The 24,948-nt window shown below is 32.3% G+C and overlaps 4 protein-coding genes across 5 annotated transcripts; 1 reads left to right on the forward strand and 3 right to left on the reverse strand.

The window, feature by feature from the left end:
- Positions 1-6,601: 6,601 nt before the first annotated feature.
- Positions 6,602-12,338, reverse strand: LOC131850754 (mitochondrial translation release factor in rescue-like). 2 transcript variants are annotated; one of them, XM_059201107.1, is made up of 3 exons: positions 9,770-9,861; positions 7,718-7,959; positions 6,602-6,939 (listed from the first exon to the last, which is right to left on the reverse strand). In XM_059201107.1, the coding sequence occupies exons 2-3, from the start codon at positions 7,917-7,919 to the stop codon at positions 6,719-6,721; spliced, it is 423 nt and encodes a 140-aa protein (XP_059057090.1). In that variant the 5' UTR covers positions 7,920-7,959; positions 9,770-9,861; the 3' UTR covers positions 6,602-6,718. The 2 variants fall into 2 exon arrangements, with proteins under 2 accessions (XP_059057090.1, XP_059057091.1); XM_059201108.1 differs by lacking the exon at positions 6,602-6,939 and adding an exon at positions 12,284-12,338 and having other exon boundaries at positions 7,838-7,959; positions 9,770-9,942.
- Positions 12,339-12,615: 277 nt separating this feature from the next.
- Positions 12,616-14,677, forward strand: LOC131850684 (caspase-8-like). Its single transcript, XM_059200994.1, has one exon. The coding sequence runs from the start codon at positions 12,972-12,974 to the stop codon at positions 14,586-14,588; it is 1,617 nt and encodes a 538-aa protein (XP_059056977.1). The 5' UTR covers positions 12,616-12,971; the 3' UTR covers positions 14,589-14,677.
- A 2,747-nt stretch (positions 14,678-17,424) lies between these two features.
- LOC131850820 (catalase-like) lies at positions 17,425-20,021 on the reverse strand. Its single transcript, XM_059201185.1, has 2 exons — positions 19,902-20,021; positions 17,425-18,849 (listed from the first exon to the last, which is right to left on the reverse strand). The coding sequence occupies exons 1-2, from the start codon at positions 20,019-20,021 to the stop codon at positions 17,425-17,427; spliced, it is 1,545 nt and encodes a 514-aa protein (XP_059057168.1).
- A 1,965-nt stretch (positions 20,022-21,986) lies between these two features.
- On the reverse strand, positions 21,987-23,533 carry LOC131850821 (catalase-like). Its single transcript, XM_059201186.1, has 2 exons — positions 23,519-23,533; positions 21,987-23,411 (listed from the first exon to the last, which is right to left on the reverse strand). The coding sequence occupies exons 1-2, from the start codon at positions 23,531-23,533 to the stop codon at positions 21,987-21,989; spliced, it is 1,440 nt and encodes a 479-aa protein (XP_059057169.1).
- Between the last annotated feature and the right edge of the window lie 1,415 nt (positions 23,534-24,948).

The raw sequence follows: 24,948 nt of genomic DNA on the forward strand, positions 1-24,948 counted from the left end.
TTCCAGGGGGAACCGCGTGGAGGTCAACCTGACATGGTACTTTGCTAGTAATAAGGTCATCGATCGATATTACTAAGCAATTCAAATTTGGATGAATAGAATAACCACCAGCATTTGCTATTGGAAAAGTAAAAAGTCTAATCAGTGTTCGTAACCTGAACAGACCAGTCCCCATAAGCAGCACCCGTTCACGAGTATGACGGATATCATCCTACAGTGATGCTTGCTAGCTGATACCGTTTGCATAGGTGGGTGTATCTACCATTCGATATTTGTCCATACAAAATAAACAGTAAAGATAACAAAAGGCAGTGAAAGAGTAAGTATTTTAAAACATGCTGTAACCGCCGACAGTAAAATATTAAGCTTCAAACATCTATGCTTCAAAGCTTAAATGTAAGGTTTTAAGCGATAAAGAGTAAAACAGAATGGAATATAAGCTCTGCGACTATGAGCGGATTACTAAACGATATAGTTACTATGTAGTTGCTACGACTATTATGGACTGTAGTACTATTGAGGTACGCACGACACTGTGTAAAAGATTTACTACAAAACAAAGTAACAGCCAGTACTTCTAAGAGCGATGTAGCTATTGCTAAAGTTTAAATGAATAGACCTATACTTATTTTAGATACTAGCTGTTCCCGCGACTTCGTCCGCGTGGAATATAACTTTATTTTTCTAAAATAAAAGTAAGTTACTCCTTATTACATCAGCTACCTGCCAAAAAAAGTCCCGTCAAAATCGGTCCAGCCATTACAGAGATTATCCGGAACAAACAGATATACAGACAAAAATTGAAATGAACTTGTACAGTGTTGGTCGTGAAGAGAAGCCAACAGATAGGTAGATTATTCATGAGACTAAATAACGTTCATTAAACAATGGCTATTAAACCATGTTAGAAAGTCAGGAAATCTGTAATTAAATTGTAGTATCAGTGGCGTTCAGGTTTGTATTTCTAAATTTTCTAAGATTGTCCAGGCGCCGTATAAAGAACATGGTAAGTGAAGACGCTGGGGTGGAATACCCTAGCAGAATGACCGGGCAAAGAGCTCAGCTCGAGGCCCGAATCGTGCACTCCGTAACTGCGGACCAGCGGACGACCAGAATCGAATCGAATTGAAAGAGAACAGGTGGGGTGTGTAAGTTTTTATCCTCTAAAACCATACGGGGTACCTCTGAGTCGCCATTGCCTGAGACACGAGGTCGCCTTACCTTTCCACCGTAACTCCAGCGCCGTAGGGCCGCCCTTCAAGTGTTGTACTGCAAACTTCGTCTCGGTTATTAGGACTGTTTTGCCATGCTCATTTATGGAGGCGTGCGCGTGGGTACACCTCTAGGACCATTTTACTGCAGTCTTGCGAGATTATAGAACCAGAAAATATTTAAAAAAGACTCAAAGATCAAATAAAAGAAAACCTGTGTGTCTTGTTTTTTATTCGTTGTTTTTTTATTCAGGTAATCTTTTTATCCACATAAAAAACAAAATCGTGTCACTTAAAACCAGTTGTTCTCGATCGATCTGATATTTATCTAGTACATACTATATATATCGTTATCGTTAATATATATCGTTTTTAGTTATTACCTATAAACTGTCACCAGCTGCTTCACCTGTATAAACTTTGATCCCCTATTTCATCCTTTCCTAGATTAATTATCAGGATAAAAAATAGCCCATTCCTATCCTCATAATACAGTGACATTTTCATGGTAAATTTCATTACGCAAAGTTGTAAAAAGGTTACAAAGAGACATAAGTAAAAGACATTTACACATTTATAATATTGGTATAAATGTTTGGTACGAGTATTTATTAAAGCATAAATGCAACACAAATATATGTAGGTGCCGTATTGCCTCCCATATATGGCTTTTTGTACCAATCAATTAGGTATGTAGGTCCTTTTGTTTCTAATATTAGACACTATATGAACTAATATAATGGAAGATTTTCCCAAGAAATTAAAATAAATCTAAGTACTAAATTGTCGGCACATGAAACAGAAATTCACAATAACTGTTCTCTAAACCCAAGATTAGCGCTGACAAGAACCCGGCTCAAGATATTTGAAATAGCTTTGTATGTTACGTTTTGTATTAAATATGTATACCTATTGCAAATATACCACACAATACACTGACTTATAAATCCCAGAGGTAGAAGATTATTTATACTCATCATAGTGGATGAGTATCCATTGAATGAGGTCAAAAAAGACAATGTTCTAACTGTTCGGATTTGTTCAAGATTCACGATGTCACAAAGAACCAGCCAACTTCAACCTTCGATGTAAGTATTTAAGTAGTATTATTTTACGCATTATATAAAATTTTAATAGTTAAAGATAAAAAGAAAACTTATCTAAGGTAAATGTATGCCACAAAAATAAATAAATAAATAAGCTACACTACGCAGGTTACTTACTGTAAAATAAAGTCAATAGCAAATCTTGCAGAAGAATTACCGTAGATGGTGTCTGAGAAAACATCTTGGTCAACCCAAGAAGTGAAGAAATTTGAAAATAAACTCGTATTATTTTATTATAACCATTCATGTCACCGTTTTTGCGCCTGTCGCGGGTTTATTTCCTCTCGCAGAACAAACATTTGTATTCATCAGTATGATTGTTTGTATTGGTCTGGATGTTTCTTATTTATATTATGTATATATTTTAAAAAAATGTATTTATATCAATTGTCAAATACCCATAACACAAGCTCTGCTTAGCTCAGGCCTAGATTGCGCATTATTAATACCTAGCAGCGTTCAAAAGTGTTTTTTGTTTGTTTTATGAATAGCTTTCGGTTTAGCATAATAGTTTCTACGACTAACTATATATTATAAAATATTAATACATAAATCATAAACATAATAACCTCACTTTTTTAACAAGGTAAGATATTCGTTTCGTAAACTACGTCACTGCAATAAAGAAACGTATTATATATAAAAACAGAAGATAGATAACAAATCTGTAATTATTTATTTTCGTATTAATAGGTATGTCTTTTTCACAAATAAACGCTCAAACGGATCGCAATTATTTTTTTAGCGTAACTGACCTAACCTACCGTAACTTCATCGAACGAAAATGGGTGCTAGTGCAGACGATAGTTACCTCAAAGGAAGGAGTAACGAAGCGACGAAGGCCAACTCTTTAGAACGAGACTTTAAGACTTTATGCTACCTCGGCTCTCCTCGCCGTAATTTCGATGGCCGTTTCAATAGCACAGGGGGTCGAATGAAAATGGACAAATACCTATATTAATAGGTATACCTACTAGACTGTATCACTAGGTCGGAAACAACTATATTATAGACCATATATATATTTTAACTACACAAGCAGACGAAGTCAAACAGATAATAAAAATACATATAAATGTACCAAATACCATACGCAATAATAGTAATCTTTGTGCATGTAATAGAAGAGGGTAGTAACTGAAATAATTATGGCCCGACATTGTTCCACCCTTGACCTAAATACTGAGTTGTGTACCCGCACCCTACTCCCGGTTAACGTAACGATTGAGACAATTTCGCGAGATATTAAAGAAAAAATAAGAACATATTTTAAAAAAATGCACAATATTTTGTCTGTGTTTATATTATCTTCCTACGAGACCAAGAAGAAACCCCGCTCTTTCTTATCACAACCAGTAATAGACATAAATGAATTAGTATATACATTATAAGATATTATTATTTTCCGTCAACATTATGTTTCATTTTTTTCTCATATTTCCATTGTACCTACCTCCTCGATATTTAAATCCGTTTCCCCATGGTTGCCTCGAAAACATTGCTTTCAGCTATAAGGCCAGTTGTTGTAATTATATATGTATTCGATAATACATTATGACTTTTGCTTACTGTATGTTCCGAATAAAGTACATTGGGTTAGATAGTACCCATAGATAGATAGATAGTACCTTCCTAACAAATCACTATGTTGATACACGAAGACTACATGAAAATCCGTTTAGTAGATTTTGCGATTATTGCGAACATACAGACCGACTCGGCACGTTTCGCCACGTGTCGTCTTTTATGATATTTGTTTAGAAGGTATATTGGAAAATTAGTTACAGTTGCATGAGAAATCTATTTCCACGAGTAAGGGTATCCAGTACACGGTGGGTCACGGTCAATGACGTCACGGGCACGGGACGCCATCCCGTATCCTATCTGCTAGTGTGTACTGTGCCCAAGGGCTTTCATTTGTTTACCTTTACATCTACCTTTATATTTAATATTTATTTATTCATTTGTATTCCATAGTGTTACAATAAAGGTTAACATGATGGTGGCTTTAACAGGTTTTAATTATTTTGTGCATTATTTTTCTGATCTATGTGTATATAACTGTGTATATATATATACTGATTTTATCATTCATATGTTATCTGTCAAATATTCACTGACATTATAATAACATTTTTTTAAAGTAGTTATTTTAAAATAGATATAAATATTTTATATTTTTCAAATATTCCAGTGGTTTGTTATATATTTGTATCGACTAATTGTACTGTGCTAATATTGTATGTAGATATACAATATTAGCACAGTACCATTAGTCGATAAATAATATTGTATATCTACTATCTTTATGTATACTACATATGAAGCTTCTATGTGTTCCTTATTACCCAAAAAGTAAGGTTCAGATGAACATACACATAACAAACCTAAATGAATTCGATAGACAGTGGTAGACTCGTCTTCTGCCACTTACCAGATTGCTTTTCGGATTACTGTAATGCTGTTAGTCCCAGCTGGCCTTTTCAGCTTTACCGCACTATAGGGGGTGAGTTTGAATTTATGAGGGATCGATCGGTGTGCAGTCCAGCTGGCTAGCTTTAAAGTGACTATACTTCCATACAACCTATCATCTCCCCTTTCAACCCCTTACAAACGTTTGTTTTTAACCAAACATAAATCAATCACGCATTTGTTTCAAGCTACTGGCTTTAAAAATAACGATATTTCCATACAAATCTTTATCTCACTTTTCAATCCCTTACAACCATTTTCGCATTAAAAATAGCCTATGCCTATATATAATATTTCTCTGGATTTAGACTTTGGGGTCGGCAGTAATTGCTATACAAATAAAATAGTATATGAACAAGAAAGGTTACATAAATTGATAGAAAATCATCGAATATAACTGTGTGTGTGACGGCTGATGTGAGAATATTTTATAGATGAACTAGGGAACGTGTCTGTCTTGTCCGTAATGGGCAGTCGTCATGAAAACAGGTAATGATGTGAAATGATTATTAGACAAATATATACAATACACCAGACTGTGTATCAAAATTTCATTTAAATCGGTTCAGTAGCTTTGACGTGAAAGCGAGACAGGCAAACAGACAGGTAGACAGAGTTCGCATTGATAATATTAGTAAAGTATATATCCCAAAAAAAAAACAAAGAAAAAACTTTTTCTTTCTAGCTTCAAAAATGACTAATTTCCATACAACTTTTCATCCTCTATTTTATTTATTTTTTTATTTATTTACCACTTAAGGGTAACATTAAAGCCAAAAATTAAGTTTCAAGCTTCCAGCTATACAAATGATAATACTTCCATATAAACTCCTTTCAACCCTTTTTCCCTTTAAAAAGTAGCCTATGTCCCTTATCAGGGACTAGAGTCTGGATTATATGTACCAAATATCATTTAAATCACTTCAATAGTTTTGGCGTGAAAACAAGACAGAGAGACAGAGTTACTTTCACATTTATAATATTAGTAAAGATTATGTAATGACATTGTTTACAATTTTTTATCGTAACGAATTAAAATTGGCAAGTTAATATAAATATAGTGTCGAAAGTAGTATTAATTGTTGGTAAAGCAGCACGATAAACACGGTGCCGGACGAGACGACTGAAATCAGTGGAGCTGAAAGTTACTTCATGCATTGACAATGTTGGTCTTAAGCGTATATCTGACGTATTGTAAATACTTTGCTATGTTTTAATAGTTATTCAATGGGCTTTTAAATTGCCCATTGCCTTTTGTAGCTTTGCTAAATTTAACTCTGACTCTATTTTGAACTCTTTCTAGTGCAATGATGTTTGTTTTAGCAGCCCCGCCCCATTCTAGTAGTAGTACACTAATAATTGCGTTAGAGCCTTGTCATGTAACATATAATACCATAACTAATAGTTCTTTATCCACGCAATTCCTTAAGGACTTGACAATATAAATGGATTGTTGTATTTTGCTGGATAGGTAGACCAAATGTTTCTCAATGCCTTTCATAATCCTAATACCTTGGATAACGAAAAGAGGTTGTATTGGCTATCGTTTTACAGGAACACTGACTGCTGATTAAGATGTAGGAATAATTACATACCTTTTATAAGACGATTATATTAAATCATTGATACAATCGTCTTATAAAAGGCTAAATATATAGATTGACTCACATTAAGAGTAAGCTAATTTCTAAGCTAATTTAGAAGTTATTTAGTAGAAAAAATTTTGTTTACCTTTATTATGAATTCTATTAGTAAATAAATATAGTCTACTTTGTATTTTCTGATTTATTGTACTGCTGTACGAAAAATAAAAGAATTATTATGGTAAGTTTCTTTAAATTCATTAACAATATAATAACTATACAGGTGATCCTAAATTATATATATATATATATGTATATATCCTAAGTAGTAATGGACTACATTTAATCACACTAGACCTTCCCGTTTCTTCCATTCGATCTTAAGTTGCGCCATTTTTTTCTTTTTGTATTCGTTTCTCTTATATTTCTTTTCTTCAAGTCGTCTTCTCTGTGCAGCTACACTTTGTTCTCCATTTAAGGTCTCATCTAACTTTTCAATCAACATTTCACGAGCTAGCTTTCTGTTTTCATCTTGGCTTCGACTTATGTGGCATTTCACAACTGTACCTGTAAACCCAAATAAAGCTCATTTAAATTACATAAACGCAATATTTCTATTACTAGGCATTCCTTGGATGCTAACCAGAACATTTCTGAACCACAAAAAGATCAGCAAGCTTTTGCCTCTTTGCACTAATTAAATTTCTACATCCTAAACTTATAAGTAAGTAGTAAAGTATAAACCTAAATAGTTAAGTCTTTAATAAATATATGCCCTCAGATTTACAGATTTATGACATTAGTAAAATAAATATTTAAGTTACATATTGTTTAAGCTTAGGGATCTCTACGTTTGGTTGTGTTTAGCTGAAATTGACTTGAGTGTAATATGTAGACTCTACTATAACATCTAAGCAGTAATAATGTAATGTAAAGAATTCAAAGTAAAAGAATACTTTAAAAATAACAACTGTTATAGTCTAGCTAGAGAATCTATGCCTAAACCAAAAATGAAGTAAGCAGTTTTTTTTTGCAGCACTAATGGCAGGCCTGGGATCATGCTTCGTTTACTAGGCATAGATTTTAAAAATTATAAATAATAATTTGTATTGCGTAAGTAGCTATTATATTCATCTATGTCAATAAATGGCTTCAAAAGAAATTCATTTGACTTCTTGCCAGTTGTTCTCCACTGAATCTGTATACAAAAATGGATGGTATGAAAAAATATAGGTGCTTTAATATTTATTAAAGTGAAAAACCCGATGTTCATAAGCGGCTAAAATGTCCAACATGAATAAATTATTTTTTATTTTATTTGCTTTTAATATTGATTTATTATTACCTGTGGGTAAATGGGTCAGCACTACACAATTAGCATTTTTGTTTACAGCAGAACCGCCTGGGCCACCACCTCTAACAAACTGCTCTGACAGATCAAGCTCTTGTATTTTAGGCACTCGAGAATAGTCCAAGGTATGTTTGAATGCTGATGGGTATGATACACATAAACTTCTCCTTAGAATAAATATTGAAGTAGAAAACATCTTATACAACCGATCCACGATTCAGTAGTGCCAATCCTTTCTGTAAACAAATAAATAAATAGAGGTGGAGTAAACATATTCAATAAAAAATTATAACTAAGTACTAAGTGTAAATTATTTACCACATCAATTTATTAATAGAAAAAAATAAGTATTACTGCCGGAATTAGAGAAGTTAGTGGAAATACCTATTACAGGAATTACCATTAACCTCTCTAATTCGTAATTATAATTTATTTTGAAGAGAAGGAAAAATTTAGTAACCAAGATGATAGTCTAAAAGACTATGAATTGTTTATATATGATTTGCCTAATCGTTGACAAAAAGTCCTAAATACCAATGGAAATTATCTTAATTGAATTATTATATAATAATGTCACAAACTGCACATTTCATTTTTTATTTTTATTCAATATACATCCTGTTTCTGGACCTGACTTTTTTAGGGAGAAGCGATTATTAATATTAGCTTAGTAATGTGGCCAATAGTCCTTTCCTAAGTTCAATCTTCAAGTGATTCTCCCTGGAAAGTATTGTGTATATTTTGTGGAGAATTCTCCGCAATTGGATAACTAACCTGACTGCATGCTTCATCCTATCATTCTTCACTGATACTTTTACAACATACACAGTGCGGGTAAACCCACTGTAAAACTTGTGGAGCAGCTGAAGGCCTACTCCTACCTGATAGATACGCATTTAGTCAGAGAGCTAAGTGTTCAAATCTCGGTTGAAACATCATACTTTCAATTCTAAGCTCAATGGTGTGGAAATTCCCAGAACAACTTGAGAAATTAGACATACTAAGGGAAACTTTAATAAAAATTTTTAACTGTGAGTTAACTGATAATGCCTGGCATCAGGCTACATTGCGGGTACGCTATGGAGGAGTAGGCGTGAGAAAGGTTTCTTCTATTGCTGTTCCAGCATTTTTGGCTTCTGTCCATGCTTCTATTTCTCTTTGCGGTAAAATCATTAGCCCTTCGTCAGGTTCCGTGGAGATTTGGGGTATGGCTGAGGCTGTGAATGCCTGGCAAATAGAATGTCCGTCAACTGATACGCCGAATACGTGTCTCTCTCAGAGACAATGGGATGAACCACTGTGCATTAAAAGTCAGCAAAATATTTTGAGTCGCTGTGAAGCGGCTGTATCTCGTGCTCGTCTTCTGGCAGTAGCAGAAAGAGAGTCAGGGTATTGGCTACAAGCAAGTCAAGTCATACCGGTATGCTTCTGGATAATTGTACCCTCACACTGGCGGTAGGTTTGCGGCTGGGTGCTAAACTAAATCAGCCTCATCGCTGTAACTGTGGTGCTACTGTTGATGAATTGTCATTGTCATGTGTCTGGATCGTCCTCTCATCCTGGCACGGCAGCAACACAGGCGGCAATTTTAAAAAGACGAAAATATACGAATCTGGAGGGGTCCTATTGGTTTTTACCATTTGCCGTGGAGACGTTGGGCCTATGGAGCCCGGAAGCCAAATTGTTTTTGACATATATTTCAGCGCGGCTCATTGAGGTTACTTGTGACCCGAGAGCTGGTAGCTATTTTGCACAATGGCTAAGCATGGCCATTCAAAGAGGCAACGCTGCCAGTATCTTGGGTATGCTGCCTCGATGTGCCGCGTTGGATTACAATGATTGTTTTTTGTAATTGTTTATATAGAAAATTGATATTGAGGAATTCCAATTTAAATGGCATGAGGAATGGATTGAAGAGAAATAGAAGTAATATGTTTTTATAAACATGTTGATTTTAATTTGAAGTATATTGCCCAGTGAATTTTACTAATGGTAGTAAGGCAATTTATTTGACATATTTACAATACTTATGATATAACAGCTCACCTTATATGCAAATATGACTTCTTCTGAGCTAGTCAAGAATTTATTTTTCCTGAATTCATTGGATATTCTACTTCGAAAATATACAGGATTCGTAAACCTCAAGGATTTTGAATACAGAATCAAGTTTTTGTACAGCCTCAATATTTCTGATCTTGTAGGCATGATACCATCCACTGAAATTAACATAAATTAGATTAAATCACTTCAAGAAATTATGGAGAAATTAGTTTTCGTTGATATATTTCATAAACATAAATTACATACTAATGTAATTTTATCACTACTAAATGACAAAAAAGAATGCTGCAAGAATTGATCTGTATGATTACATAATACAGAAATGTTTTATTAAAGATGCTAGATAATTATATGCATCATAATTTCGGTAGATCTAGCAAGTTTATAAACTTAACGAGTCAACTATGAAAAATACATGTTTTTCATATTTTAACAACATAGGTAATGTTTGATACAGTACTTGTATATATATACATCTATATACATCAAAATACTTCAAACTGTAGCGGTATAAGTACATGTAATCTATAACACATCTACCACATTTATTTATCAAAACCCTTAGGCAGCATTTCATGTCATTTAATTATACATACTGCAAAATATGTTGATTATGTTGCTGTTCTAACCACCGTGATTTCAGCAGATATAATTACACGGATATTGAATATCGTTCAGTCTAACTAAAGGACGCGATATGGAGGTAAAATCACTTGGCACTTGGCTTTGAGTCTTCAGAAAATGCTACCAGGAACCTCACAAACACAACTTCACAAGGCGGTGTATTTGTATTCTATTACTATTACTACTATTCTATTTACTACTATTCTAATACTGTGATGATAGTTAAATTGTTAATACCTTCCAATAGCGAAAAATAATTCCGCCTACACTTCAACTAGACGAATCGTCTAAGCTATTAAATGAATCAACAGGTATAAAGTATGATTATTCATTCCAGTCAGTAAAATGACAAGTGCAACTATCACTGATACAAAAAAGGGTGACCCGCTACAATAGTGATGTCCGGCAATCAATAGACTTAGACATTTAGTCATGCTTTATTTTATTAGGTATCGAAGACTTTTGGGACTAAAAACCTGTAACACTGGAAATGTTATTTTACTGACTGGAATTAATAATCTTACCTTAGTTATTGTTTTAAGGTTATATTTTTTTTCAAATTTCAAGTAGTTTCATTTTTCACAACAAAAAGTGACACAAAGAGTAGTATATTCTTTAAGGTAAGATTATTAATTCCAGTCAGTAAAATGACATTTCCAGTGTTGCAGATTTTTAGTCCCAAATAAATAGTGATGTGGTAGAATCGAGTTTTTACAATTAAAAGTTAGTCGAGATTACATTTTTTTTTATTCAATATCAAATTACCTTTATACAAATAAAAATTCTAGTATTAATTCCTCTGAATCTCTTTTTACATTTTTTCCCAGCCTTTGTAATAATGTTATAGTGAGAAATTTTAATATGCTGTAAGGTCCATATTTCTAAAATCGTATTGTTTAATACGATATGTATTAAATATTTAAAATTAAAAAAAAAAATTTCGGTATCTAATAAAATAAAGCATGACTAAATGTCTAAGTCTATTGATTGCCGGACATCACTATTGTAGCGGGTCACCCTTTTTTGTATCAGTGATAGTTGCACTTGCCATTTTACTGACTGGGATTAATAATCGTACTTTAGACACAAACCAAGAAATTTAAGGATGTGAATGAATAATCGTTTACAGGAAAATCGATAACAAATTACAAAACATTAATTTGAATAATTAATAAGATAACATAATCGATTTCTAACATAAAATAAGTGTTATTTTTAATTGAACGATTACAATTTCTACTCTTTTGTAGAATAATCATAAAATAAATGAAAATTACTCAACATTTAATTTTCAAATTACATCAAAAAATTCATTCATAATTTTTATTAAAACTACGAATATTCATCCGAAGTAGAAATCCACCAAAAAACTATATCAAGTGATAAGTAAAAGTCGATAATGGTGTAAACTTTATATTTATGAGAAATATCGATACTTTTAAATGAACTTTTAAGCTAAGAATATTGTTTATATAAAAGTTGACAGAATAATCACTTCCTAAGTAAAATGAGATCAACGTCGTTCTTTTTTTCAAGCTCACGCTGAACTCCGTTTCCTTGAATGTGTTTACGCTACGATTGATGAAATGAGACCTAAGAGAGATTTTTTTCTTTTTTTTAAAGAGAATTGGCGAGAAACTATCTCTTATATATACATTGCAAAATAAAAGAAATAAAAATTATAAAAAAATTAAATGGAATTTAAAACACAATGATCCTAATGTTAGCAGCGCAGGACCGATCGTCGTGGAGATCTTTGGGGGAGGCCTATGTCCAGCAGTGGACGTCTTCCGGGCTGCGATGATGATGATGATGATCCTAATGTATATTATATTGTATGATAACTTATTATACTTTAGTGTAAGTTTGTACCAATATGTCCTTTACTATCTTTAGGGAAATCCCTGATCATAAAATAAAATTTATATCGATGACGCATTTAAAAAAAAAAAATATTGCCAGTTCTATATTTACCTTGATGACGGGTAAAACATATTTGCAGATTGATTGGTTGATTGTGAATAAATAATTACCGATACATATGAAACATAAAAATGTTAAAAAAAGATACAATTAAAGTAACTATTTTAGAAATTATACTTTTTTTATTTTATAGATAATAGAAACTCGGGTGAAGTAAAATGATAGCGTGACAGCATTGGGCGATTTGCCAATTCTGACATTTGTATAATTTTTCTGTTTTGTTCCATGAATTGGTTTTCATGCTAGTTTCAATGTTTTTTATTTATCTTTATTACTGTTGTGTATTGTAATTGACACTAAAATATTCATTATTAAAATTCGTAACTGTAATGTAAAATAATGCAACAAAGTTTGTCTTTATCTCGTCATTTCCAGTAATTCATCCTATCTTAGTACTCTATTTTTATTATTTAGTTTGTGTAATCTTTTCATAATTTACCACGTAGTTGCTAATAACTTTCTTCAGTGCTCATAAACTTAGAAAACGCAACTGTAAAAAAAGTTTCTACCTGTGACTCTGATAATTAAACTTACTCAGTTGAAAGTGAACAGAAAATATTTCAATAGACCTCTTAAAATGCTCAAGTCGGACGCAAGTTATGTGCCATTAGTCAATGACGTCGGTTTGAATTCAACAGGTAACACCCCTTCTATAAGTATAAAATCTATTGTTGAGATAGAAAAAGAATTAGACTCACAAGACTTGACATCCCTGGTATTCCTATTGTACGATGTTCCCGAAACAGCCCTGCAGCGCCTTATTATATACCAACGCGTATATAAGGATATAGGTGCAGGAAATTCTAATTTATTGCAAGAATGGGCACGTCATGCACAGAACAGGGTAACTTGGACACATGAGTTTCTTGAGGCATTGGTTACATGCCAAATCTACAATGTGGTCAGAAAACTTGGTTTCAATGTTTCTGCAGTGAAAAAGCGATACCAGGAAAATGGTGAACATTATATTAATCCTATGAAACGGGAACTGTATAATTTATGTGAATATATGGACTCTGCAAATCTAGATAGATTTAAACAAACTTTAAAAACTTATAGCATTGACACCAATAATTATGAAAGTTGTGAATTGGTTTTGCTTCATTTAATGTGTCAGAAGTTTATTATGATACAACAACATCATTATGGACAAAAAGTTGTTGGAAGTGAATATAATGTAGAAAATATTGCAAGGATAATAGACAACTTTCCCAGCCCTTTTAAGAATTTTGCCAATAAACTAAGATATATAGAGTCAATTAGTAAAAGAAATGTAAATGACTTACACGCACACCCTGCAACTTCTCCATCAGTAGCAAATAAAGATGAACTCACAGTAAAAGAGGATAATGTACAAGACAATTTCACACCTGAAAAGTTTAATGAAAGTTATGATCTTCTAGAGGGTCTTCAAAATATGACTTTAAGTTCTGATAAAATGAACAATGACCTATATTACCCTATTAAAGATCCAAACAGAGTTGGAGTATGTTATATATTAAATCAAGAAGAATTTCACCCTTCAAAACACAGCATTGAGAGAAAACTCAAATTTAAACCACTAGAGAAAAGAGTAGGTTCAACAAAGGATAAAGTGGCATTAGAAAAAACTATGACAAAATTAAACTTCGAAGTGATACCTCGTGATAATCTGGATAAAGAGACCATGCTGGAAGACATAAAAAATGTTATTAAATATAGAGTACATGAAAATCATAGTATGTTCATGTTGTGCATATTATCTCATGGTATTAAAGGGCATGTGTATGCAGCAGATTCTGTCGAAGTAAAAATTGAAGAGATTGTAAAGTTGTTGGATTGTGATGATGTTAAACATATACGTGGCATGCCTAAAGTGATTGTGATACAAGCATGTCAGGTTAACAATGAAGACAAATATCAAAATATTGATCTAGTTGCAGACGCACCAAAACACTACATAAAAAAATCAGATGTCCTGATATACTGGGCTACTGCACCAGATTATGAAGCTTATAGGATTGAGGGGTTTGGATCATTATTTATACAAATATTATGTTCAGTTATACAAAAATTTGCAAACAAAGAACATTTATGTGATTTATTTTTAAAAGTTAATAATGAGATGCGCAAAACTTGTGCAAAATTGTGTTGTGATCAGTTACCAAAAATTGAATTTACATTAACAAAGAAACTATATTTGATAAAACCTTAACAATAACTAAACATTCTTTTGAGTGACAACCAAGTCATCTTCTGCATAATCATAATAAATTAATTACAAATATGAATATTTTTATAATACAGAACTAATAATTTTGTAATAAATTTAATATATTATACAATTCTTGTTGTTATTCTATTGTATAATTTTACTAAGCTACAATTATAGTAAATAAGTTAATTACATATTATAACATATGTATGATACACACTTAGTAGATACTGTTTAGCAACTTAGAGAAATCTATTTCTGATCAATATTCCTATTTACTATACAGGTATCTAAATACCAAACAGAGTAATCCCTGTCAAAACATTGTTACTTTTCATATCGGGATTACCCAAAAGAACTATTACATGCTAAATTCTTATGTAGCACTGATTATGCAAATATCTATAAAAACATTTCATTTTTTTGTTTAATAGTAATCATAGTTACAATTAATAAGCAAAAGTTATATATTTCAATGTGCTATATAATATTTATGAAGCCCTAACCCATCCCTAAATACAATACAAAATAATTGAGAAGTGAACATAAAAGAACTATGACATAATCATATAAAAGTAACAAAACCGGTAAATAGGTACATATGTAATAATAATAATAATAAAACAAAATATTTTTGCTCCTAATAATATATAAAAATATTAATTTTTCCGAACTTTCTTTAGTCTTTGTGTTGAACCATATTAAGTAACATATTCTGTGAAAATTCATCCTATTGGCTTCAACCGTGTTTACTTAAAAGTGAATTTGTCACGATGGGCTAACTGACATTCCTAATCATCTCCCACTAGTGTCCCACCAGCGTAAAATGTAACAACAGGTTGTTAACTCTTCTATTATCATATACTAGCTGTACCCGCGACTTCCCTTTTTTCGCATTAAAAAGTAGCCTATGTCCTTCCTCGGCGTCTAGACTATATGGGTACCAAATTTCATTTAAATCAGTTCAGTAGTTTTGGCGTGAAAGCGAGACAGACAGACAGAGTTACTTTCGCATTTATAATATTAGTATTAAAACTCTTACCCTCCCGCTGTTTTAGTCATTGTGGTCGTTGGCATCATCGTCTTGTCCTCAAAGTCGATCTTCTTGACACCTTCCTCGTCCGCCTCATTGCCATTTCAGGTAATTTGCTATTCATTTAGTGTGCTTTACATATCGGCTAGGCTGTTTAATTTTTTTTACATTATAAGCTTCAATTCAACGCATATGCACGCAGTTCAGCTATAATTGGTATAATATTAAATTTCCGTTGCTAGATAAGTGTTCGGGGAATAAGTAAATTAAATGCCTATTAACTGTTTAGCGTGTAATTATTGTTACTTTATACAAAGTAATACATTTCTGTAGGTTTGCAACTGCGTAGTATTTTGTTTTCTAATTGGCTTGGTAAGTGGTAACTGTCGCATATATATAAACAGAAAAAGCTTTACGGACATCATGTAATCATGTGTTTACTCATGCGTTGCCATTCTGAAGGTCTAAGACCTATCCTGTGACTTTTCTACCTACTCTAATTCTACAACCGAAACGAAACAGCTTACAAAGCAAGTTGCTTATATAATATATATAGCTACATATGAAATAGGCTACGAAGGTTTTTGTGTTCTGTATATTATGATTTTGTGCCGTGGTGTAGTCATTTTATTGTTATACAAAAACTTTGCATGTTTGAACTGTCCTCAGGACAGTGTCCTGACTTCATGATCATTCGGAATGCAGTACAGAGCAGTCGGTTGCAACATTCTATTATCATCCATTAAAACATTCGCCTACACAGATAACTTTGTACATTGTACTTATTTATTTAAACTTTATTGATACGATAATATAATGTTGCAACCGACTGCTCTACACTACTCTCCGGATGATCATGAAGTCAGGACTGTTAGCCCATCTCAGAAATAACGACCTCTGACATAGTCGGTATATCTACTGCTAGTAAGAGAACCACTAAGCCCTATTACTAACAATACCTACTCTCTGCTTTGAGTATGCTTGCTAATACACAGCAGGCAGAACTCTTCAGCTAGAATACACTGCTTATATCTAATAATACATAAATATGTATATAATCTGCTTAATATAAGATATTGTCTTATCTGTGATATATCTTTCCTTTAATAATAATGTGCAAAACTCATGCCGTATCGTATCCCAATATTTCCTCGTCTGTTTGCAATGTCTACTGTTTATTTATTTTACCCATTATATAGATACTAGCTGTATCCGCGACTTCGTCCGCGTAAAATAGTGACCTTGACCAAATAAAGAAAAAAATATTTAAAGACCTAACCCAATAAAAGCCAAATGAAAAAGTTCCATCGTTTCATCTTCAAAAATGACGACACTTCTATACATAACTCTTTCAACCCCTTATAACCCTTCTATCGTATTCACAAGTAGCCTATGTCCTTTCTCAGGGTCTAGACTATCTGTGTACCAAATTTCATAAATGGGTTCAGTAGTTTTGGCGTGAAAGCGAGACAGATAGACAGACAGAGTTACTTTCGCATTTATAATATTAGTAAAGATAGTATTTGAGGCAATTGAGACTTGGTGTAGCAAAAAAACACATAGATATTTATATACTTTGCAAGACCCACATAAAATTTGTAGATTTGTTTAGCAAATAAAGAAATACATTAATGGTGTTGTGCACTATTTATTTCTTTGTTTAGTCCTTAAAATGAAACATTTGTATCTTAATCTCTATAGGTAGGTACCCACTGGTGTACAGTAGTAATCAGCTAAATTCGGGTATAATCTAAATAATATTTTACATATAGATATCTAATACGAATTAATCTGTTGCGTGAACTATTTTGCTGCGATTGCTGCTTTTAGACCAGCACGAACCCTTCTTCCTAATTCTGGGTCTGTAAGAGTAAGAAGCCTCAAAACCTTTTTTTGAACTTCTGTAATCACCGGGACAAGTGATAAAACAATGTTATCAATAAATCTTTGCTTTTGTCCTTCATCACTCAAAACGTATCTATAGAAATTAGAGGATGGTTCTAAGTCAACTGCGTTACTTTCAAATACAATCATTCGTTCTTTGGGACGAGTCTCGTCGACTACCGGTATAGGACCATTAAATGAATTTGGAAAATAATTCGGTGCATCTTTCATGTTATCTTCAACTGGCGGTCGTCCATCTCGGTTATAGGTCTTAGCATATTTCGGAGTATTTACTTCGATTCTATCGTGATTAATTCCTAAGCGATAGTTGTGTGTATCTCTATAAAATAGTCTTCTGCCTTTAAATAGCGTATCTGGCGGATTATTAATACCAGGAACTAAACTACCTGGATTATAGGCACTTAATTCCACAGCTCTAAAGAAATTATCGGGATTCCTGTCAAGTACTAATCGTCCTATTTGCACTGTATGATAGGTGCCGTTTTTCCATAATCTTGTTACATCGAATGGATTGTAATCGACATTCTTAATATCATCTAATGACAAAATATCCATTTCTAATCGCCATGAGGGATAATTTTTGAGTGCAATATTATTATATAGATCTCTTATAGAGTAGTCTAGATCTTGAGCTGTTATTGCTGCTGCTTCAGCTGTTGTCAAGTTTTCGAAACCTTGTTCAGTTCGGAAATTGAATTTGGCGTAATATGTATCTCCATGTTCGTTCTTTATTTCGTACGTGTGTATTGGGAATGAATCCATTCTTCTATATCCATTGGGTATACCATAATCAGACAATATCCAGAAAAATGCATGTAAAATAGTGGGTTTCAGTGTAACCAAATCCCATCTCGAAGTTTCATCAAATAGATTAGTGCTTGGATTTTTTTTGAAAGCACGAATGAATGAACCGAACAATATGGGATCTGGATAGAAATAAACGGGTATGTTTAGTCCTAACAAGTCAAGGTTTCCTTCATTTGTGTAAAATTTAATTGTGAAGCCTTTCAACTCCCTGGCAATATCGTTTCCACCTTTACTCGCTAATGCCGTAGAAAATCGAACGACAGTAGGAGTTTTTTTGCCAATACCATTAAAGACGTCTGCTTTTATATATTTTGAAACGTCGTGAGTTACTTCAAAATAACCAAATGCGCCTGCTCCTTTAGCATGTACTATTCTTTCGGGTACCCTCTCAGCGTCAAAATGCAACATGTGATCCAAAAGAAATTCATTCGAAGTGAGACCATCGTTGTTGATAGTGGTTGTTTCTCTCGGATCTACTGGTCTGCCAGCTGACGTAGTTAGTATTCCGATAGGTTTCTGAAATAAAAATATCTAGTCAGTTCTTCTTTGATTTAACACATCTTTAACTACTTTTGTATAAAACGTACCATGCACCTTGCTTTCCTTTTATATCTGACCTTTATCTATCTTATGTCTAATACATATTGTGTTCAATAAAGATAACTTCTTAAATTTATAACAGTGGTCGAATGAGCGAAACATACGGAACTGTAAAAATATTCTTAGAACATTTTTTTTCCAGGGTACGATTTCTTTCACTTTTATTAAGTCTAACAAAATATTAATAAAAATCTATTTCAATGGTCAATTAGATTACGTTAGTAAGTTCAGGAACTATAAAACTATGAATCGAATTATATAATAATAAATTATGGATAATTATTCATATCATACATTAAATGAATAGAAATGGCTCTATCGTTTTAATTAACACGTAGGTAACTGCAAACTTTCCCAGTTTATTTATACATAGCTTTATTATCAGAAGCCTTTACTAAATAAAACGTAATTTTACTTGAAAAAACTAAATGTTGTTCCATGTTGTATTAACTCTAGCTTGATTACTTATTCTTATGCCATACTTGGTATTAAAGCCCCATCGTCATACCAAAAGTTAACCAGTGAGAATGCTTCTAGGATAAAAGTCTTCTTTTATACCATGCTTTTTTGTGAATAAAGTTATCTGATATATAAAATTCTCGTGTCACAATGTTAGCTACCATACTCCTCTGAAACGGCTTGATCGATTTTTATGAAATTTTATATGCTTATTCAGTAGATCTCAGAATCAGCTACTATCTATTTTTTATACCCCTAAGTGATAAGGGTTGTCCACCCCTAACATTATTTTTTATTTTTTGGGGATTTTTTTTTATTATGGTTTATAAAAAAATACATACAACCCTAAATTTTCACCCTTCTAACACCAGCCCCTATTTTTTATAGTGTTATTAATTTATATGGCGAAACAACGTTTGCCAGGACGACTATTTTAAAATAAAAAAATACTTGACTAATATATTTATTAGTCAAGTATTTTTTATACATTATATATTTATAAAATTTACCGGATGACACAGTCTAAAATCTAGAAGTTGGCGCCCTGCAGGTGGTAATGTGTTATTCACGTAGTCACAGGCACGAACGGTTCCAATAAGCAACAAAAGTAGTAAGTTACAAACAGGCATTTTCTTGGGCACAATCTATACTTTGTTGCGAAATTGTATTTACCAGGTTTAAATAATCTTTTAATGTACCTAGTTAAGTACGAAATTAATTATTTAATACGCCTTATTAATTGAAAACAATGTATTTCCGATACTGTGCGTGTTATATCTATTAACCATGATTAATTGCATTGATTATAAGTGTTTGTATATATAAATAGATGGATATTACCTATCATATTTATTACAATGTTGTTGTATTACTTGAGCATTCTAGAATAAAAACTAAACTAGATGGTTATGAATTAAAATAACGGCAGGCCGTGTTGGTCGAGGCTGCATGCAACTACCGTGTATACTTTCAAATGGTATACCGAAAAACTGTTCATTTCAAATTGCAAACAATTAAAAATTTTTATTAAGTACATATGAAAGTATACACGATTTATCTGACTGCATGTCTGTTTGTTCTTACTAATCTTTGAAACCGCTGATCCGATTTTAATGGGATTTTCACTCGCAGATAGCTAATGTCATAACGAGTATCATCGACTACTTTTTGTTTTAAAATAAAATTGATTTTAAATAAAAAAAATAATTGCACGCGGAAGAAGTCGTGTAATATAGTCGCTAGTAGTTAAGTACCTAATATAGAAACCCTTACGTAATAACCAGATTAATTCATGTGTTCATATCCTTAAAAATAATACACTGAAGTAAGTTTTTTTTGGAACTCTACCGAGGTAATCCAAATCCAGACTTATGATGTAACTGAAAGTCACCACCTACCACAGCTATATGACTCGTTTGAGGTTATGATTACGTTAGTGATAATATTATATTACATAGTTAATACTTACTTAATCGACAATTTATGCCACAGTGTGTGTTGCAGGTGAGAACGATGTTAGTAAAAACTCGAAGTATACATATTTTGTAGATCGCAATGAGTGAAAAATAGGATTTATGATTGCGCTGTGAGTTCAGGACTAGACCAGTGTTATTGTACCTGCAAACTAATTATTAATATGTATAAAATAAGTACTTTGTATGTACCTTTCTTCATGTGAATTGTTTTTTGTATTCTGAACCAAAAGGATAAATCAAAAGCCATAGATACCCTCTACTGGAAACTGAGGGATACCCACCCAAGTGCCCTTAATTATATAATTAATAAATAATTTCAGTTATATAAATACCTACAATACCTACTAATCTAAACTAAACTTATAAATAGAAGTTACTTGAATTATTGTATGTACCTACTGGATAAACTCAAAAAGTACCTACCAGCGGAGCCGGGAAGCATTTATAGATATTATATTCGAAAGTAAAAATTGGTATGATAAAGATTACTAGCATTATGTAACAAACTATATTATGTATTATTTTACTGTTTCGCTCACTTCTCTTAAACAAAAGTGGCAAAATGCAGGAAATCATCTTAGGTCTCGATGTTGCAGAATAAGAAAAAAATAAAAAAATAAAAATATTGATTTTCATTCAATAAAAGAAATATTTTTGTTCGACACATTTATTCGTCAAAATTTTTACCCGAATAAAATAACAACACAAATGTTGACCTTAAGAAAAAATAAAAATAGGTACATTGGTAGACAGATACAAATGGTTCAGAAATTGGAAGAAGAAGAATAATAATAGAAAATTACAAAAATCGATTACGATTAATGATGATTATATAATGTATATTATTCCTGCAACAGCAATCAATTACCTCATACAAAAACATATGGGTATTTATACTCATGGTTATTAATTTACAACCACATTATTTAATAGACCCATATTAGATTTGTTTGCAAATTAATAAATACATTAATGTTGTGCACTATTTATTAGATACTTTTTTTAGTCATTAAAATTTGAATCGCCTTGTACTGGTGCACAGCGGTAATCAGCTAGATACGGGCACACCCTAAAGAGTGCGCTACACATATCTAATAGGAATTAATCTATTGCCATGAATTATGTTGTTGCGATTGTTACGTTTAAACCAGCACCAACTCTTCTTCCTAATTCAGGGTCAATAAGAGTAAGAAGCCTCAAAGCCTTCTTTCGAACTTCGGTAACCACCGCGACAAGTGATAAAACAATGTTATCAATAAATCTTTGCTTTTGTCCTTCATCACTCAAAACGTATCTATAGAAATTAGAGGATGGTTCTAAGTCAACTGCGTTACTTTCAAATACAATCATTCGTTCTTTGGGACGAGTCTCGTCGACTACCGGTATAGGACCATTAAATGAATTTGGAAAATAATTCGGTATATCTTTCATGTTATCTTTAACTGGAGCTTGTCCATCTCGGTTATAGGTCTTAGCATATTTCGGAGTATTTACTTCGATTTTGTTGTGATTAATTCCTAAGCGATAGTTGTGTGTATCTCTATAAACTAGTCTTCTACCTTTAAACAGCGTATCTGGCGGGCTGTTAATACCAGGAACTAAATTACCTGGATTATAGGCACTTAATTCCACAGTTCTAAAGAAATTATCGGGATTCCTGTCAATTACCAATCGTCCTATTTGCACTGTATGATAGGTGCCGTTTTTCCATAATCTTGTTACATCGAATGGATTGTAATCGACATTCTTAATATCATCGAATGACAAAATATCCATTTCTAATCGCCATGAGGGATAATTTTTGAGTGCAATGTTATTATAGAGATCTCTTGTAGAGTAGTCTAGATCTTGAGCTGTTATTGCTGCTGCTTCAGCTGTTGTCAAATTTTCTAAACCTTGTTCAGTTCTGAAATTGAATTTGGCGTAATATCTATCTCCATGTTCGTTATTTATTTCGTACGTGTGTATTGGAAATGCATCCATTTTTCTATACCCATTGGGTATACCGTAATCAGACAACACCCAGAATAATCCATGTAAAATAGTGGGTTTCAATGTAAATAAATCCCATCTCGAAGTTTCATCTATTAGATTAGTGCGTGGATTTTTTTTGAAAGAATGCACGATTGGACCGAATAATATAGGATCTGGGTAAAAATAAACGGGTATGTTTAGTCCTAAAAAGTCAAGATTTCCTTCATTTGTGTAAAATTTGATAGCGAGGCCTTTTGCCTCCCTGGCAATATCGTTTCCACCTGTACTCGCTGCTCCCGTAGAAAATCGAACGACAGTAGGAGTTTTTTTGCCAATACCATTGAAAACGTCTGCTTTTGTATATTTTGAAACGTCGTGAGTAACTTCAAAATAACCAAATGCACCTGTTCCTTTAGCATGTACTATTCTTTCGGGTACTTTCTCAGATTCAACGTGCAATACGTGATCCAAAAAAAATTCATTCGAAGTCAGACCATCGTTGTTGATAGTGGTTGTTTCTCTCAAATCAACTGGTCTGCCAGCTGTCGTTGTTAGTATTCCGATAGGTTTCTGAAATAAAAATATCTAATCAGTTCTTCTTTGATTTAAGAGTTTTGCACTACTCTTGTTCTCTACTCCACCCCATTACAGACAATATTCTTTAGTTCTTTACCTACTTCTGTATCAAGCATACCACATCTTGCTTTTCTTTTATCTCTGACTTTTTTCTATCTTTATGTCTAACATTTTGTGTTCAATAATGTGACTTGACGAGCTTTGTGAATTTATAATAGTTGCCAAAGGGGCGAAAAATAATTTCCTCATAATATGGTCGATATATTAAACTAATAGACTTATTATTATTAGAACAATTTTTTTCTTCATAAGGTACAAATTCTTTCAATGTTATTATGCCTAATAAAAAAATATATTTCAAAGTTATAATTGGATTATGTTAGTAAGTTCAGAAACTACGTAGCCTAGCAATTAATAATAAATATGTATTTAATAATAAATTATGAATAATTAATTATTCAGTATTGTTGGTATATACAAAGGTGTAAAACTGATTTAGTGTTCTGTCATTTTTTATTATATGAATTATAATAACATTTATTAAAAGCTTTTTAAATTATATGTCTCATATTTAAATATATAACTCACTAGCTGTACCCGCGACTTCGTCCGCGTAAAATAGTGACCTTGTGCAAATAATAAAAAATATATATTAATAATCTAACCCAATAAAAAAGTTTTTTTTTCAAAAATGAAATTTCCATACATAATTCCATACAATTCAATCAACAGCCAAAAACTAAGTTTCAAATCTTTAATCTTTAAAATGAAGATACTTCCATACATACCATACAAACATTACATCTCCCCTTTCAACCCCTTATAACCCTTTTTCTTGTTTTTTTAATGCTACTTATATTAGTGTCATCATGTATCAATGATAAGATGTCGCTATACTGTAACCATTTACCGTCGGCGGTAGGTTGATATTTTCTCTTGACCCTTGCCTCTCTTAACTCCCCTTTTGACCCTTACAACCCATTTTCGTTAATTATATTTAATCAATACGTTTCAAAAAATAAGACAGACTTAAACTTTTAAAAAAATTTTTCAGTCTCTTATAATATTTTAGCATTATTTTAGTCTTGGTTGATCTCGAAGAGAGATCTAGACAAATTATTTTTTCATTTAAATCAGTTCGAGTGGAAATGTTTTGGCTTTTAAGACAACAGACAGAGTCACGTTTTCACTTTCATAATATTATAAGGTATTTATTAAAAAAACTTAAAAAGCGTAACAAAAAATGAATCGTTCTAGCTTCAAATATGACATTTTCCATAAAAACTTTTATCTGCTATTTTATTTTAGTTATATCTTGAATGGTGACAATGTGATATTTACAAATTTAAATGTTATATTTAATAAACAGTTTAAACATTTCTTTAAAGTTTTGAAAATTGGTGGTCTACTTAGCAGTTATTATCTTTAATAAAATTTTGTTAAATCAAAATAATAGATGTGATATTCGATTATGGGATGCCCTCTTTGTCGTGAACCATATCTCTGAAGCGTATGGAGAAACGCGTATGAA

This window comes from Achroia grisella, unplaced genomic scaffold (assembly GCF_030625045.1).
Source record: "Achroia grisella isolate CSIRO2021 unplaced genomic scaffold, CSIRO_AGI_Agris_v1 utg779, whole genome shotgun sequence".
Classification (NCBI taxonomy): domain Eukaryota; kingdom Metazoa; phylum Arthropoda; class Insecta; order Lepidoptera; family Pyralidae; genus Achroia; species Achroia grisella.

Coding starts and splice junctions, on each gene's coding strand:
- LOC131850754 (XM_059201107.1), bottom strand. CDS start 7,919: ATGTTTTCTACTTCAATATTTATTCTAAGGAGAAGTTTATGTGTATCA. Junction 6,940..7,717: donor GCTGACCCATTTACCCACAG/GTAATAATAAAT, acceptor TTGGGTTTACAG/GTACAGTTGTGAAATGCCAC.
- LOC131850684 (XM_059200994.1), top strand. CDS start 12,972: ATGCTCAAGTCGGACGCAAGTTATGTGCCATTAGTCAATGACGTCGGT.
- LOC131850820 (XM_059201185.1), bottom strand. CDS start 20,021: ATGCCTGTTTGTAACTTACTACTTTTGTTGCTTATTGGAACCGTTCGT. Junction 18,850..19,901: donor ATTTTAGACTGTGTCATCCG/GTAAATTTTATA, acceptor TTTTTATTTCAG/AAACCTATCGGAATACTAAC.